General features: G+C 40.4%; 1 protein-coding gene and 1 long non-coding RNA gene across 3 annotated transcripts in view; one reads left to right on the top strand and one right to left on the bottom strand.

Moving 5' to 3' along the window:
- Nucleotides 1-3,488: 3,488 nt before the first annotated feature.
- On the top strand, nt 3,489-12,791 carry LOC141728765 (uncharacterized). Its single transcript, XR_012579931.1, has 2 exons — nt 3,489-3,731; nt 11,921-12,791. It is a non-coding gene; the product is annotated as an uncharacterized LOC141728765 (long non-coding RNA).
- A 1,571-nt stretch (nt 12,792-14,362) lies between these two features.
- RESF1 (retroelement silencing factor 1) overlaps nt 14,363-17,726 on the bottom strand; it is a 39,083-nt gene continuing 35,719 nt past the window's right edge. For both annotated transcript variants that reach the window (XM_074539074.1, XM_026790791.2), the window contains one exon: nt 14,363-17,297. Coding sequence is in view for 1 of the 2 variants with exons in the window: in XM_026790791.2 (XP_026646592.2) it covers nt 17,209-17,297 (89 nt within the window). In the remaining variant the exon portion in view is untranslated. The remainder of the gene's footprint in view (nt 17,298-17,726) is intronic.

Here is a 17,726-nt window from a genome sequence, read left to right as displayed (position 1 = left end):
CGCCGGGATGCTGCTGCAGCGGCGGCGGTGCGGGTATAAGTAGACAGGGAGATGCAGCCCAGCAAACTGCGGGAGCGAGGGGGCGGCAGGAGTATTCCCCTGCTATTTCGGGAAACTGGGAAAGCAGAGTTAGCTCTGCTCCATTCCTTGCTCCCGGTGAATGAGTGCGTTTGGTTCTGGTCAAAGCAACCTGAATGCGAAACAGCAGCGGGGTCGGGGCATTGGGCTAGGGCAGCTCTTCCATCACCATTAGCGCAAGGTCTCAGTGCCACTGATTAGACAGCAGGACAAAACTGATTCAGCTCCGATGCGGTCACACCATTGTTTCTCTGTCAAATTAACCGGGGGACCTGATGCATAGACTATGTCAGTTTTATGCCGGCTTTATGCTGACTGCAGAAAGACAGATGCTACTTGTCCAGCATAAAATTGGAGTGGTGCAGACAGACAGGAACTGATCTCTTACAAAGCCTGCCAGTAAAAAGTTAACACACCAGATTAGGCGCATTTTACATATTTGAACTGGAAGAGTGAGTTCATCCTGGATCAATGTCATAGCCTTGTTTTTTATACTCAGAGTCTTAGACTCCAATTTTCTGTTTCTTCAAACTACGGCCTGCAAATAGACTTGAATTGATATTGGTCAATTTTTGCTCTAAGTACTAGCAGAACCTGTTTTTCACGTTTTACAGACTTATTTTACTTTTACATTTACTCCTTTAAAGGTTGACAACTGAGTTAGAATTTCCAAATTGAGGTGTTTGTTCTAAATAGAAGTTACCTGTAAGAAGATGGATGTCACTGCCCACCAATGCAGCACTGTATTGGAAATCAAAGTCAGAGATTTCCTTTCTTGCTGACCTGATAATGTTGTTTTCAACAAACCACATTCCCTTTCTACCATGGCTTCCCCATGACTAAGAAATAGGTAAAAAATATTAGACTGCTCAGCAAAGTTCTTTGAGATCTGCAAATGGAAGCACTAACACTAGTTATACAATTTATGCATACAGTATATGGCATATATCAATTTTATAAATACATGTGCATGCATACATAACTAATACATTGTAGTCCAGTCTGCATAAACACTTCTCATTGCCTAGAGAGCATTTGTGGAAGAAGCAAGCAAAGTAATGGGAGTTCTGTCAATTTTTAGCTTGAAAACCGCTTCCAAAATGCACATTTTTAATAAATTCTACTGTAGAAGCAAGTGTGAATACTAATAGGAAAGAACCAAGTGTCAATATTAATATATGAGAAGAGTGAGTGGTTCTCATTGATGAGTGAATGTCTAAAGAGAGGAGAACACCAGTATCCCAACTGTAATTCCCATGATATAGCTAACCTCAATACCCATTTCTTAAAAGACAATGAGAGATGCCACAAACCAGAAGGGTAAAAAAAGCCCAAATTTCAAAGGAGAAGCAAAATGTAGTCCCAAGAGCTTTTACAAGTTCTAGTCCAGTTGCCTTTTTAAACTTTACACCTGTGATGGCCGCTGTGCATGGAAATGTTTATTGAGCATGGGAATGGATCAGAAAAAAAACATCTCTGGGACCAGTGCTAAAAATGAGTGTTTGGGTCAGGGGTAGTGTGGAAACTGGCTGAAGCAACAGGATGCCTACAGCTAATCAAGCCTTGGTGTAACTCCACTTAATGTTATTTGGTTGACAGCCTCGCTCACAAGCCAAGGGCAGCCTCACCTATTCTGAATATCTGCATCCAGAGGGGAAATCTGGTGTTTTACAGTGTGCCAGTTTTTCTGCAACACCCCAAAAGAAAGTGCAGTGTGAAAGGCAGGTATGGTGCCCTGTGCAGCAGTGTGTGGCGTTCACATTCTCTGAAAAAATCTCTTTGCCCAGGATTTTTCTCCTGGGAAGCTGAGGAGCCTAGGAGAAAAAGGAAAACAATCCTTATCTCATTTTCTTCTCCTGTGTTGTGCTTGTCTGGAATGTGTTTGGAGATTGTTTACCCACAGGTAATTGTTTCACTGGATTCTGATGTGAGTTGTTTTCACTCAATGGCCAGTCAGGGCCAAGTTATGTCAAGACTCTGGAGACAGTCACGAGTTTACATTATTATCTTTTTAGCATTCAGTTAGTATCCTTTCTGTATTCTTTAGCATAGTATAGTATTTTTTAATATAATATAGTATTATAAAGTAATAAATTAGCCTTCTGAGACCATGGAGTCAGATTCATCATTCCTGCCTTCCTTGGGACATTCCCAGCAAATACAATAGCAGTGCACAGTCACTGTGAGGTCCTCAAGCTCCTCTGAATTGAAAACACCAAGATGCCCATGATTTTCTGTGACTAGTGCCCATTTATCCCTCTTCTTGCCTTCTAAATGTAAATAATATCAAACCTGGATTCTTTGGTGATATTTGTTTTAAAATTCTACTTCTTTAAAAGTCTTCTCTGAAAAGTCCCCTGAAAAATTGTCAGGGGGCTTTTGTTGTCAGATGTCAGTTTCTCTGCACTGACTGGGCTGGGCAGCACACACATGGATACCTTCAGACATTCATATTTAATTGAGTGAATCCCACCTTTCACTTCTCTGTCTTTTCTTAGGCCTAAAAACCAGCACCTGCATTCTGTTGTCAAGACCCTCCATCTGTATTTATAATGGAGTGCTAAGGTCACTGATGGACCTGGAAAATATTCAAGCTCCTTTCCCTGTTACCAGGAGCTCTGGTTTTGCCTCATTCCTGACTCTGTGGAGATAAGAAAAGATAGATGATCTTACAATATAAATAGCATCCAAGTTTTAGCCAAAGTCCTCATTGAAGAAGGAGGTGCTGCAGCATGACCCAAAGGTGGTCATTCCCAAGGGATTATCCCATAACAGAGGCAGTGGGACCTCCTCTGACAGAGATCTCTGGCTTTCTGGGATGCCTGTGATAAACTATGGATTCAAATTATGGATTCAGTGGTGCCAGCAAAGCTCTGGTCTCTGTCACAGTTCTGGGTACCTTTAGGAGCTCACTCATCAGTGCAGATAGCCCTAAAACAATCATATTGGCATTTCAAATAATTCCACTGCCCTGGTGTGATCACTTCACATTGGTTTAGGTCCTGCTGCAATGCTCTTAGGTTTTCTGCCTCCCCAGGTTCAAAAAGCATACCCTGGTCTTATTAAAGGTTGGCATATCACCCTGCATTGTTATCTCTCCTTCATTTTGCCCTGTGCACCACCTTCACATGAATATTTCAAACAAGTCTCAAGTAATTTTGTCCACATGTCATTCCACATACCTCAATAAAACAAGCTTCCTTCTGACTGCAGCCATTTCACGGGCATGAAACATAATTCCTTTGAATTCCTGAGATGTGATACCACTGGATTCCTAAACCAAGGATAATAGGTTCCAGTACTGATTGCACATTTTTTTAACCAATCAGGTATTCAAGGACAGGGAAAATTATACAATTCAAATCTTACTCAAGAGATTATTAAATTTCAGATCATTTAAGAAGCATTCAATGGCCTCCATGAAATGAATGATTGGTTCTGTGCCTTGGTGACAGTGCAGCTGTAAAAGCAGCCTGGGCTGTATGGCACAAGGCTGGATCTGCACCTGCAGCATGCACAGACATCCCTGTGAGCCCATTTGTATGGAGCATCTCAGAGCACCAGAGCCCAAACCAACTGAGAACTGCTAATTAGCAGTGTTTGGCAGCCTCACCAGAGTGGCCAAAGGGAAAAAAACATCAAGAAAAAGAAAGGTATGAGGACAAATCTGTCATTGTTAAGGAAAATGGCATTGATTTCCTGAATGGGAAAAAAGGGAAAAGCACTGAGAGAAGTCTCTATGGGAACTGTGCTGGGTCTGGTTTGGAAATAAACAAGTGGCTGTTACACTGCCAAAGCTTTATTTTTCTCCGGCACTGAATATAAACATCACCTTTGTAATGAATGGTCAGCCTAGAGATAAAAGGGAGACGCTGGGAAGAAAATGAAATTTAAACAGATATTATGAGATCCTAGTCCAATAGAAATGGTAATATGTTTTAAGAAAATTAGTTTATGGAGAATGTTAAGAGAGAAAAAACCCAGGAGCTAAGAAACAATAATGCATATAATAAAAAGTAATGATGTTTCTCTGATTAATGAGTGTCAGCATTCAGAAGAGAGGCTTTCAAACAGCTGTGTCCTTATATGAGTCCTCTGTGAACTGCCTTTAGAGGATCTGCAAAGGTAAATAATTTTAATATTTGTAAGCCTGTTATCAGGTGGAGTTAAATGTAATATACAGGAAACTGTAATTTCACCAAATAATCATTTTGGGCACCAAAAAGCTGGAAGTTGAAAACCACTTTTGTAGAATATGGAACCTGAAAGGAAAATGGAGTAAAACAGAACACTTCAACAAGGAAACCAGGGAAAAGGGCTGCACAAAAATGGTTGTCAGGATGCTTTGTGTGTTATGAGCAGGGATTAGAGACCCAAAAATGAGTTTTACAAGAAAACTACAAAAATTAAGTGTAAGAACGTTTAGAAATACAGTCAGCAATAACTAAGCAGCCAACTAATACTTGCATATAGAAAACTTACAGACTGCAGCAAAGAATGTGATTTATAACTGTTGTACTGAATAAACCATTTCAGCCTGAACGGGTGTTGCTTTCAGGGAGTGTTGCACACGGGTCTTGGTTCAGCTCCACAACTGTAAGCTGAGTCTTTTAATTGACAGCATTGCCCTCAGGCTCAAGATCCAGGACACTGCTCTTCCATTCTATGCAGAGACTCAGAACACAAATGAAAAATGGCTGAAAGGAGCACAGAAAGGATTATTATGCCTATTAAAACCACCATGCACTTCCCTGTGACACAAGGAAGACCTGCCCACTAGGAATCCTTTGTCCAAACAACTTGTCAGCAATTCAGCCTAGATAAATCAGTGTCACAGTGTTCCTTACTGAACAGCTGGGAGGAGAAGGGAGAACAGAGGCAGGCACAGCACCTGTGGGGATGACCAAGGGAGTTTCTGTCTGGAACACCTGGTCTCTCCACGGAGCAGAGGATTTTTGCTGCAGCAGAGATGCCCAGAGCCCCTCCTGGCTGCTTGCACCCCCAGCCAGCTGCTGTAATCAATGCCAAAAGGAACAGGACAATGCCCTCTTTTCTTGGCAGCTCTATTCTGGCACTTTTCAAACCCTTTGGTTTGTTGTGGTTTTTTCCAGACTCTCACAAATCAATTTCTCAGTCATCTTTTAGTGTGTTTCTGGGAAGTGAAATGAGGTTATACATTATTCCTCCAGTCTCCTTCTTCCTTTTATTATGTCGAGTCAGAGCCAACAGCTTTGGAGTGAGTGGATGTGCAGAGCTGCTCAGTTCCTCAGCTTCCTCCTATCACCACAGCATGGGCAAAAACAGAATAATAATAAAAAACAGGTAGATCCCACATTTGAAATGTGATCTGACTGTAAAATAAGAGCCAGACTGCAGGTGATGATCCCATTTTGACTAGTTTTTCTCCTCACAAGTCATTAGAGTGGGAGAACAAATTTCTGTATAACAATGTGCCTTGTCTTGAATTTGACAGCCTAGAATCTGCAGTGCACCTATTAAATATAGCTTCAAAAGGCACTTAGTTCTGCTAAAGCAGGCATTTGCTTTACATTCCTTATTGTGCATCAATGACTAAAAACATTTACAGACAGTGATCACTGAGAGAGAAACTGAAATTTTTGTGTGGAATCTAACTGTAATGCTGTGTTGATAATGTGAAGAAAATTTGATTCAGATACTATAAAAAGCATATGATTTAGTGATTTTTTTTCAAGAGCTCTAAGCTAATATTTCATCACTCAGCTTCTAAAAACACATTACAATGAATGCAGAACACACAACACAAAGAAAATTACATTACATTTCTATTAAGTGAGTGTGGCATTTGGGAAGGGTGCCAGGTTTATGACACTGTCCTATAAACTTGGACTTTGTTAGGTTTTTATCAAAGTACCTAATACAGAATGGGTGGTGTGTATTCAAAGCACTAAAACAATGGATCACAAAGAAGGCATCTGGATCAAAGCTACAATTATTTTCCTCAGCTAAGAGAGGAGTCAAAGTCCAATTAAGAGATTAAGATCTTGAACTGGAGACTGACTTCCATGGGAATTTTCCCAATCACTTTTGGTACACCTTGGATTAAATGATTGTGCTATCGCAAAGCAGGATACTGCAAACTTAACTACCTTAAAATCTTCTCTAGAACTTTTTTCAATGATTGCATTTATGCTATGAATGCTTCTTCTTATAATAATCACATTATTCAACCTACAAACACAGATTGCAATAGCTAAAACAGGTACTACATAAAATTATTTCGTGTGAATTCTGTATTGTAAAATCTAACCCTTTAAAAAAGATTGAAACCCATAAAACTTTCTAAAGGTATTTTCTTCATGGTTTGTTTTGCTGTAATATTTTGGGCTGTTATCATTTGCCTTATGCTTTCTGAGCCAGACCAAGACTGGCTGATACTTTGTTCCAGAGTTCCTTACAATCAAGAGCTTTATTCTTACAAAACAAAAAAAAAAACCCCAAAACAACAACAACAAAAATGAAAAATGCAAACAAACAAAAAAAATAAAACACTTCCAACAGATTATTGAATGAACTTATGAACTTTTGAGGTCCAGGAGAGATAGACTCTAACTAAACTTGCTAATTAGAAAAATATCATGAGCATGGAGCAGTTTCCAGCCCTCACCTTACATTTCCCAAAACATGACTGAATTCCTAGAGGTCTCTTGGAGGAGAAATGGGAAGGTTTTCTTGGGTGAATCATTTTTCTTTCAAAGGAAAGTCTCATCAATGCAGATATGTAGGAAGGTTGTGTTGTATTTTAACAATAGCTATCTGCATCTAGCTATATTAATACAGTGTAAGATGAGAGTAAACCAACCCTATAGTGCCAGAGCCTTTCCTGATATGTGCTACCATTTGGGAGGGGGATAAAGTTAATTGGGAGTTTGTGTGAGGCTGTCTTGCTAGGCTTTTTTTATTCCTTCTCAATGATCAGTTTCTGAAGGCACAGCAGATGGAGCTTGGCATGGGGAGCATTTGAAGTGGGGATACAGCCACCTTTGGGTGCTGGGTGCTACCCTTGCTCACAGCAGTTCCTGGTACAAGCAGGGGAAAAGGCAAGAGGGATGCTGCTCTTTGCCTACCTTTGTTTGCCCAGCTGGGCAGCAGAGGATCAAGGGAGAATAGGAGAAGCAATCAAATTCTTGCCAGCAGTGCACAAAATTGAGAAGTAACAGATGGCAATTCCTTTGATGCAAGGAACCCATCTGCTACTGCTCCCCCTTATGAGCTGCTGGAGATACTGTGTGGAAAACTTCAGAAAGGCTGTGAGAGGCAATGTGAGTGTGGGTTGCATGGGAGAAAATGGAAGAAAGAGTAGTTCTGCTTGTGGAAGGGGACTTTACAAGAAGAGAGCTGTCCTTCTGCTCAGCTCTTGGTAAGTCCCAAAATAGGCTTGTGAAAAGTTGGAGCAACTGAGTTATGTAGGACAACATGCAAAGCAGCTGCTCCCTGATGTCCCACGCTGAATACAGGAGTGGGAACAGCTTGTGAGAACCTGGCTGCAAGGGAAGGCCACACAAGACTCAGGCAGGAGCTGTGGCAGCAGGGTGCACAGTCCTGCAGAGCAGCTCACTTCTGCTGCTGACATCTTCTCTGATTACCTCTCACTCCTGCCTGCTTTGATGAGCAGAGGTAATATATCTTGATATTACATAACATCGATGCCTGACAACTACCATTTATTATTCCTTTTAAAATTAATAAGTTCATGGATCTTTCTGCTTTTCAGGCTGTCTGAGAACACAGGCAGCTGCTCTCATCACATTCATCTGTGTGTGGGATATGAATGGAACAATGTCTGCAAATATGGGGACGTCAACTTCCCTGTAAGAGATATGGTCATCTGGAGCATTCAGTACAACCACAGAAAAACAAATGTGGGCACTTGATTGCCTTCCTGCTTCTTCCTGACTGACAGCTGCTGTGCTGTCAGCTGCAGATCACCCAAGGCTGTCACTGACAGGTAACTGAAGAAATAGGAAACACCTTCCGTAAGAAAACACCACCATGGAAAAGACAACACAAGTGCCTGACTAAAAGGAGAAATTCAAATACTAATCTCTTCTCTCCTCCTTACTTTTCTTTAAGAGCAATCCCTCCCCTTAATATTGTGAGAAAATGGCAGCTGCTACATTTTAAGGGATTTGACAATTTACTGATAGATGCAGAGGGGAAGCTTGATTTGCAAGCTTGTCACAGATTCTCTCTGCAAGAGAGAGAGTCATGTCAGAGTAGAAACATGTTTTGAAAGTGAATGAGCAGGATGAGGGAATTGTTTTGAACATTGGAATGGTCAGGGCAGTCAAATCTCTTGAATGACTTCTGTGGCCCATAGCTGGCATCCTTAGACACCAATCCACAGAAAGCTGGAACAGACAGCTTTCCCTGACATACGCTTCAGGGTTATCCAAAGAAAAGGGCAAGCAAAATATTATTTTCATTGTCTTTTACAGAAAGCAGTTGAGATGTGGTGTAAAGTAAATATAAAACAAGACTTAAACACCCACAGACAAACATTTATTTATACACTTGCTTATAAATACTGATATTACAGGAGAGTCATGACTTTGCCTTGATCGGGGGCTGAGTTACTGAGCCTCATGAGCTGTGGTTGGTAGGATAATACAGATATAGTGACGTGAGCCTTGTAATGGGCCATGGATCAAGAAGCCACAGAAGAGCAGTATCTGAAACTGCTGGGAAGGTGGTATCATGGAGAGATTTGCTGGTAGCCTATGTTGACATCCAGCCAGAAGTCCTTGGGTACAGATTTCATTGCTCTGAAAACATCCAACATCTCATGGAAGCAGATTGCTCCAGGTGGAACCATCCCATGCTGGCACTGAGGTGCTGCTGTCCATTGCCCAACACAGAGGCAGATTGGGCAGAGCAATTTCATGTTCCTCCAGGACTGGCTGTGCCAGCTCACTCTGCATGGTGAAGATCACAGATAATTCTCATGAGTTGTGGTATTTTCTGGCTTCCCCAGACGGAGGAGAAATTGAGAATCTGACTTCATGTTGTTAGAAGGCTAATTTATTATTTTATGATCTATATTATATTAAAGAATGCCATACTAAACTATACTAAAGAATAGAGAAAGGATACAGACAGAAGGCTAAAAGATAATAATGAAAAATTCATTACTCTCTCCAGAGTCCTGACACAGTTTGGCCCCAATTGGCCAATGAGTGAAAACAACTCACACCAGAATCCAATGAAACAATCTCCTGTGGATAAACAATCTCCAAACACATTCCAAAGGAGCAAAACAGAGGAGAAGCAAACAAATAATTATTGTTTTAATTTTTCTCTGAGGCTTCGCAGGAGAAGAAACCCTGGTGAAGGGATTTTTCAGAAAATGTGATGGTGGCAATGTGTGAGCCCTGTATGTGCAGTTTTTCCCTGTGCAGCCGGTCCCTTGCTTGGGGAACTAAGTAGGTTGAGCTTGACAGTGTCACATTGGTGTTTTCCTTACACCTGTGGTAGATGAGAACTAGAAAATCAGGGCTGGGGAAAGGAAAGAGGGATGGAAGGATGTCTTTGTCAACATGAAAATAAGAAAAAAACCAAAATCAGAAAGTGTATGGGAAAAGTGTGAGGCTTCAGTGACTGGCTGAGAATTGTCAGTGGATCAGAGACAGAACCAAGGGTGAAAGGAATTGTCCTCAGAGATGGCAATCTGCCATCTGATCCTTGTCAGTAATGTCTGGGGATATGACCACACACTGAAACAGGTCCTCCCTTCCTGTCACTTCAGAAAATAAGGCCAACAGTTCCTTGCTGCTGCTGCTGCCATTCTCATGGGAAATGGATGTCAGGGAAGGAGCTGCTAGGGATGACAAGCCAGCTGCCTGCTCCCCTGTGCAGCTCTCTCTTCAGTCTGGGTCTCTGTGTGCTCCAGATTCTGCTGTCTTGATGGAGGAGCTTGAACAAAAATATCAGAAGAAAACTTACTTGGGTGACTAAGCACTAAAAAATGAAGTAAAAGACTTATTATAGCCAGCCTGATAGATGAAATTTTGTTGGAAAATGAGATTATATATGGGAAAGCTATGGGCAGCCTAAGGGAAAAAGAAACCTCACAATTAAGCAAAGTTTCTTTTCAATTATTGCTATTAATAAGCTGTGGTTGTAATGATTGGATACAATAAATGTAGGTAGAGGTTACATTAGCTGCTCTGAGACTCCTGATTTTCCTTCTAACCAGTGATCTGCTTAAAGAGAAAAGCAAAATGTATTACAGGTGCCCAAAATTTGCTGGTGGATTGCTTCCCTGACCCTGTTCAGTGCATTCACAGCATCCCAGCTGCCAGGCTGGCTCAGGGAGCATGGGGATGCTGGGACACTGGGATCAGGCAGTGCCCGAGGCACAGCTCCCCAGACACCCTCCCACCTAAACTGACAGGCTGTCCCAATTCTGGATCAGTCTGAGCATGGCTGAACTGCTTCCTCTGACTGCAGTTAACCTCTACATGAACAAATGCTTCAATCTTTGGAGCGTGAGGTACTGTCAGTGGGAATTTAAAAAAACCCTTCAAAGATAAAGGTCTTTGCAGCCTTTTGTTTCATTTCCTGCACATCACGCAGATCTGATGTTTTCAGTGAATGCCTCTGAATTAATGGTGGTTATTCCTTGACTTAGGAATGAGATCTGCAATAAATGAGTATGTCTCTAAACCATCCTTCATGCTGAATGTTGCAGACCTGCCAACACAGGTGGAAAATCACATTTACCTGCTCCACAGACTATTCCATCATCTTAACCACTTTAACCACTAACACAGTTCCACACTGACATGCAGGGACAGCAGAGCTGTGCAGTGCCCAGGGTGTTTGGTCTCTCAAATGGCCAGGGCAGGTTCCTGTGGTACATTCCAGATGTGTTCCCACTGCATCACTTGCAGACATTTCTGAACAGGGAGCAGCAGGCAGGGCCAGCTCGTGCCTACTACAAGAATTATTTGCCATAGGCACAGATGTTCTACATTTCTGCTCTCTGTTCCTTCTCACAGATTTATATGCCAGTAGTTCCCAAGAAGCTTCAATTGGTTCCCTGGGAGTAAAAAAAATCTTTTTTGGTCTTTGAGTAGCTTTGTTTTTCTTAAATCCACCTTCAACACTATGTAGCACTCTGTTCTGCATATTCCTCTTCTTTTTTTCCTCTCTCCATTCCCCTTTATATTCTCTGCTTTCCTCAGGTTTCTCCTGCCACCCTACCACTGATACTATGAAGGGGCACAACAAAAGCTACATTTCTTTACATGATTTAATTTCATATTTATACTGCATAGAAGACAATAAGTCCTGCAAAGTCATTAATAAAGTGAAAATTCACAGCATATCTATATATAAACCCTAATCTAAATAATTCTGTCATTGCTGCTGGGCTCAGCTGCCCTGTGCTGACAGGGCACTGATTAAATACACATGTGATGTATCTCCATCCTTAAAAACACATATAAAAGAGCTATATACCAATGAGACCAATTATTGTTCACTCTGTATAATGAAATGTGCCAAAGCCAGCAAGGACTCATTGTGAACATATCTATCCCCTGTCTCAGGCTTGTCTGGTTGCAGCACCAGAGGACTTCTCTACACTCCCAGCAGTTATTCTGCCACTCCTTGCAGCTGCCTTTATAGCCTGGTCTTGAAAATTTTGCTCATGGAGACTCCACAGTTAGACCAGGGAACCTGCCTGTAGTCTCTGCCTTCAGTTTATAACTGAAGGAAATGGTTTGCCTGAAAATTTGGAAGGAAAAGTATGTTGGAAAAAAAAGAATTCTTATGTTTGTTTTTATTTCTTTCACTCTAGGGTGCTGAACAACTGGAAGCAATCAGAAGGGGAGCAAAAAAAAAAAAACCTTCAGAGATGTGGCATGTAAACCTCTATCATTTCTGTGTTTGGGGTTTTTTCGTCCAGGAGGGCTAATGCTTCAGAAAACAGCATTTAACTTGCTAGCCAGGAGTTACAGAATGATCTGGCAGGACTGCCCAGCTAACAGAGCAGCAAGAGAAAAGCAGCACAGATGAATGCAGAGCAGTGCACACGGTGAAGTGACCTTAATTCTACATTCTCAACAGCTTTTGTCACCAGGCGTTCTCCCACATCACCGCAGACAGTGCTTGCAGGAGGAACCTTCTATCGCCTGAGCAGCAAAAACACCAGCAAGGGAATATATGGATTAACTCTCTTATATAGATATGTGGATAAACTTTTGGTACTCCATAAGGCTGTGGTGTACCCAGTCTTCTGAGAGGCTCTGGCCACTGCAAAAATGAGATTTTCCAACTAGAAAGGGTACAGATAAGGGGAGTCAGATTGTTTCCTATTTCTGACTCATCTCTGCTACAGAAAAAAGAAAAAGGATTTCATTTCCTCATTTTGAAAAAAGAGATTAACTGAGGACATGGTAGAGGTCTAGAAAAACATAACTGACATGGAGCAGGTAGTGAGGGAATGATTAGTCATTATTTTTCATTAGACAGAACCATGGGGCACTCAATGAAACCATCTAGCAGCAGGTCACAGACAAATGAAAAAAACCACTGGCACATGTAGTGCCTAATTGTTTTGCAGGACATAACATCCTGTTATTTTATAAAATCCTGATTTGTTTGTCCAAAGTATAAATAAATTACGAAAGCTACTAGATGGCTTCCTAGAAGGAAAGGTCTGTTAAGGACAGTTAGACAACATTACATAGATACAATTTCTAGATGAGAAAGTTTCTAAACTAAAACTTGCTGGAAATTGGAGAAGTATCTTTGAAAAAATATGAATCCAAGATTGCTTTGATTACTTTTTTCTTTACTACCAGTGCTGTAGTAGAAAAACAACACATCAGATGTGGTATATGTATATAGTACAGCTGTTTGTCTTCTATTTCATCAGAATGACTATTTACAAAAGCTGTATATAGTCAGAAATGGGAAATTATATTAGAGTAATTGGTACTGACTGTTTCCATGAGAACATCAAACACTCAAAACCAACACCACTACTCCCTTGAAGAAAATCTGATTGTAAAGAAAGTTCAAAGTTTTAAAGTTGGAGGAGTGGAGACATGAGAACAATAGAAATTTATACAAGTGAGAAGAAAAACAGAATACAATGAAGTAGCCCTCCTGTGAAGTTGATATCTGATCTCCAGTAAAGTTGTGAGCTTTTCTGTTGTTTGCAGCATTGTTTCCATGTGCAGGGTTAAATTTTGCAAGGAGTCCATAGGGCAAAATGATGACATTCTCATATCTGTCATTTTTCTCCATCATGAGGGGTAGGAGGAAAAATTAGACCTTTTTTTCTGATTGAACTCAGAATTTGGTAGTCAAATCATATAAACTCAGGAAATGCAGAGAAATAAGAACAATAAAAAATGGAGCACTCATATACAACCAGGCATTTTCCTTCACATTGTTTCTAAAGGTGATGCCAAGAAATTTAAGACAGGCTTAAATCAAAGCATTGCCTTAAGCATCAGCATTTAATTTCCTTCCAGCTCACATCCCAGCCAGTGCCAAAGATAGATTAGGAATTTGATCAACAAGAGACCTGATTTCCATTTTGATAAGGAACCATAATTACTAGAACTATCTTGACAGATAGGTACTGTAAGAAATTAGTATTGCTGGAAGAGAAATTTGTTTCTTCAGCTACAATAATGAACTGGTTTTACTGGCTATAGAGGCACTGGTTGCCTCAGTGCCTCTTGAAAAATGTTGAGAAAAGTACGTTCAAAGTATCTTCAAAACATGCCCAGGAAAGATGATAATGTTCATCTCCAATCACAGGACAACCAGATTAATCATTTCAACCTAAAAATTATTGCAGATTATTCAGGTGCATATTAGAGATTCTTTATATCCCCACCGAGTCTTGCCATTTTTGAATGTAGTTGTTTAAAGGTGGTGATTATTTGTAATTTTTGGTATCACACATCTTACTGAAATTTAAATCACATTACCAGACAGGAAGATCTAATTAGTGTCTCAATACAATGCAATATCAAGTTAATTGGCCCAGATACAAAGGACAGCTCTGCTTCCATTTCATGTCTGTATATCTTTAAATCTTTTCAGAGTCTAAAACTAAGGCATAGGGGTAGATATTTTGTTTGGGTTTCTTTCAGCATATTTCAACTGAAATGTTTCAGATTTTTTTCTTGGGGGGATGGGCCATGTATACCTTTTTTTTTTTTAAGAGGGAATCCCAATAAATCCCATCAGATTTTTTTCATGGGATTTTTTGCCCCCAAAGACCTTTATCCTGGTGCCTGTGCCCAGGCAGAAGGGTGTATGTATATACTCATTGGAAAAGGAAGTTGTTCTTCTAAAATAATTTTTTTCAGCTGCATTTCTCTATACCCCTGTGATTTGCATTGTTATCAGGCCTCACTCCTGTCAGAAAAGCAGCAGGAATAGCTTTTATTTTCCAGCAGAAATTTCCATATGGGTCAGCCTTTTTGATCTTGTAATATTCTGCAGCACTGGAGAACAAACTCAGACAAATTATCATCAACACATGGAAGCTGGAGATAGATGACTGGAAGTTTTTTGGCCCCATTTTTTCTCTTATTCAGCCCAAACTACTTTATTTTTAGATTATGCTACTTTGTACCCCTTCCATAAATACTCCACTCTTCCCTTTGATTGCAAGTTCATAATTAATTTATATTAACACGTTTAAATCCAGAACAGGCACTCATATAATGATTTGCAGATTTTAATAGTTCTTTGCCATCTCCTGTCTCTTCCTCCATTGATCATCTACCCCACTATTTCTTACCAGAATTAATAAACTTTAATCCAATTGGTAAAGCCCTGGATAAGCTTCATGTGCAAAAGTTACAGTGCTGAGCCCAAATTTCCTTTTTCTTCTATCTTGTGCTAACAGATACAAGAAAATAATAATAACTCATGAATAAGGGTTGTTCATGAGTTATTATAATTGTTCATGAGTCCTGTGTCCTTCAGATTCAGTGCTCTCAGTTCCTCTCCATTTACTCCAAATAAATGCTCTGTAGCCACCAGTTTGATGTATTTCATTTGCCTGACCTAGAAAACAACTCCTGGCTCATCCATATCCCACCTGCAGCTTCTGCACAGCCCAAGGATGTTCCAGGATGTGAACACTCCAGGCTGGGTTCAGTTTTCTTGTTCAGGGGGGATGTGACAGAGCAAGTTGCTCACAGACCCTTCAGAGGAGTGTCTAAACACCAGAATTACTCTAAAAACTGATCAGGAAATTATACAAAGCTAAGGCTTGCTAACACCAAGGACTGCAAGCAGTTCCTCTTCTCAGCATTTTTCCCCATCTCACCCCTCCAGACCTCAATTCTGGGCAGGCAGCTTCAGCTTTGTTCCACCCAGTTCCAGGCCAGATCTCCACCTTCTCACTCTCTCCAGAAACTCCTCATCAAACAACTCCTTTTTTAAAAAACCCTGCCTTCTTCTACCCCATGGCTTTCCTTGAGGACTTGCATGCCTTGCCAGGTAATGCAAGGCTTGTTTCCTGCTCTTCAGATAGGAGACAGTTATTCAGATTACTTTAACTAGAGCTTTGTTCCTTTTCTCCACAAAAAATATTAAAGCAACACCCAAAGATCCAAGGTTCCAGTCAAAAGTAATTTATTACAACCCTTTCTGCTTTTGCAGGTATGTATTTTTCATCAAGCACCATCAAAGTGGCAATTAATGCTCTTCTGCCCTTTTTTTGGCCCATCAGAGCAGCACAGTTACCACATGCTAGTTTCCAAACCTGGATGCATCACTTTGTCATACCAACCTTACTTTGATTTTTCCAGCTCACATGAAGAAGCAGCTCTTGATAACTGGGTCAACAGGAGGACAACATTTAATTACAGTTCAGAGTAGTCTTGATCATATGTTTCTTTCTCTTTGATGAAACCCAAATAAGATCAAAGACTACAGGTCTCCTTTTCTGCCATATGGACCCTGTACTGAACAGTTGATTAAAAGTATTTTTGGCATTAAACAGTTGGCTCCTTTCCTAACATAAAAACAACTTTTGCAGAACCAAAATTTTCCACTAAGAAAAACTTCTGTTTACAATTAGAACAATTGAAATATTATTTTCATTGTACTCAATGAAGAATATAGTGAAGTTCAACTTCAACTTCTTCCAAGTTACCCAGAATGTTTCATTCTGAAGGACTTCTACAATTAACTGCAAATGCCAATTGCTGTGTCTTGTATGATAGAAATTACAGTGTCAATCTCCATTCTTTCTTAATGTCTTGGTATCTGTGACACAATTTAGTGCATTCTTTATTTTAGAAACATGAATGCTTCATTGTGGGAGCCACAGGATTTTCATAGCTTTATGGAAAATGTGTCTGACCAGAAAATTCTGCTTTAGAGTGAGCATCAGGCTATTCAAAAGCAATATCCAGGATGCAATGCACAATACTGGAAAAGCTTCATGTGACAATCACTCTAAAGTCTTTTTTAAATTAAGAATTATTTTTCAGATAATATGACTTGGTCCTATGAAGTTATTAATATGATTATTGCACAGCGCAGCAGCATTCGCTGGTTATAGAATCAAGTTCTCTTAGCAGTCACAACAAATTGACTCCAAGTGGGGCTGCACTACCTCATTTAAACACAAAATTTGGTCTGAGTTACTGTAGTTTCACAAGAAGTTAGAGCAAACTGTGTTTCCCTTGCTCGATGTCAAGCTGCTTTGTTTTCACACAAATTTTTAGCACTTCCAGAACAAAATCGTAAAGGGAAAACACTTCATATTCGTATTTTTAAAAGTGCCTAAAACTTGTATAAAGATCTGATGTATATTTAATATGAATATTTTTCTCTGGGAAGAAGATGCAAAATGAGATATTTATTTCAAAATCAGGATTTTTTTTCCTGGTTACTTATTTAACTCTTTGTTCTGCTGGCCAATTACAAATTGTTTTGGCAGCATCACACAGTTAAGTATTGTAAGCTTATACTGCATCACAGTGCAAGGAGTTTTTTTGTGCAAGTACCCAAATTAAGCACTTGCACATTCAGGAAGTACTTACCATGGTAATTCTTAATCCATAAGTACCAGGAGATTTTACATCATGGAATTTTCTTCTGTTAAAGGGTCACATTCTGTCCCTGCCTACAAACCACTGAGGTATGCGTGGTACCAAGCTTGGCGCAGCTGAGCTGCTGTGACTGATGCACTGAAAAATAAAAGCAGATGAATTTGATTATCAAGGTGATGAGATCCCTGGGCAGGTGAGCTTTTGCCCTTGACTTTAGGAACAGGCTACCCAAGGAAGTGGCTGGGTCACCATCCCTGGAGATATTTAAAAGATGTGTACATGTGACACCTGGGGATGTGGTATTGTGGTGGGCTGGAAGTGCTGGGTTAATCATTGGAGTCCATGATCTTAAAGGGCTTTTCCAACCTAAATGATGCCATAATTCTCAGATCAGATTGTACTTCAGATCTCTGATGTACACCACCCCTGCTCTGTGCCCAGCACAATTTTAAATGTCTCCCTTGTGGTGTCCCTCAATTTCTGCTTCACCAAGCTAAGACCAGGCTAGCTGGGAGAAGACCAACATTTTTCCTGAAGTATCCACCATAACCTCATCCTCTCCAATGA

Source organism: Zonotrichia albicollis, chromosome 4 (assembly GCF_047830755.1).
Source record: "Zonotrichia albicollis isolate bZonAlb1 chromosome 4, bZonAlb1.hap1, whole genome shotgun sequence".
In the NCBI taxonomy this organism is placed as follows: domain Eukaryota; kingdom Metazoa; phylum Chordata; class Aves; order Passeriformes; family Passerellidae; genus Zonotrichia; species Zonotrichia albicollis.
The sequence above is the reverse complement of the archived record's forward strand: the minus strand, read 5'-3'. Positions and strand labels throughout refer to the sequence as shown.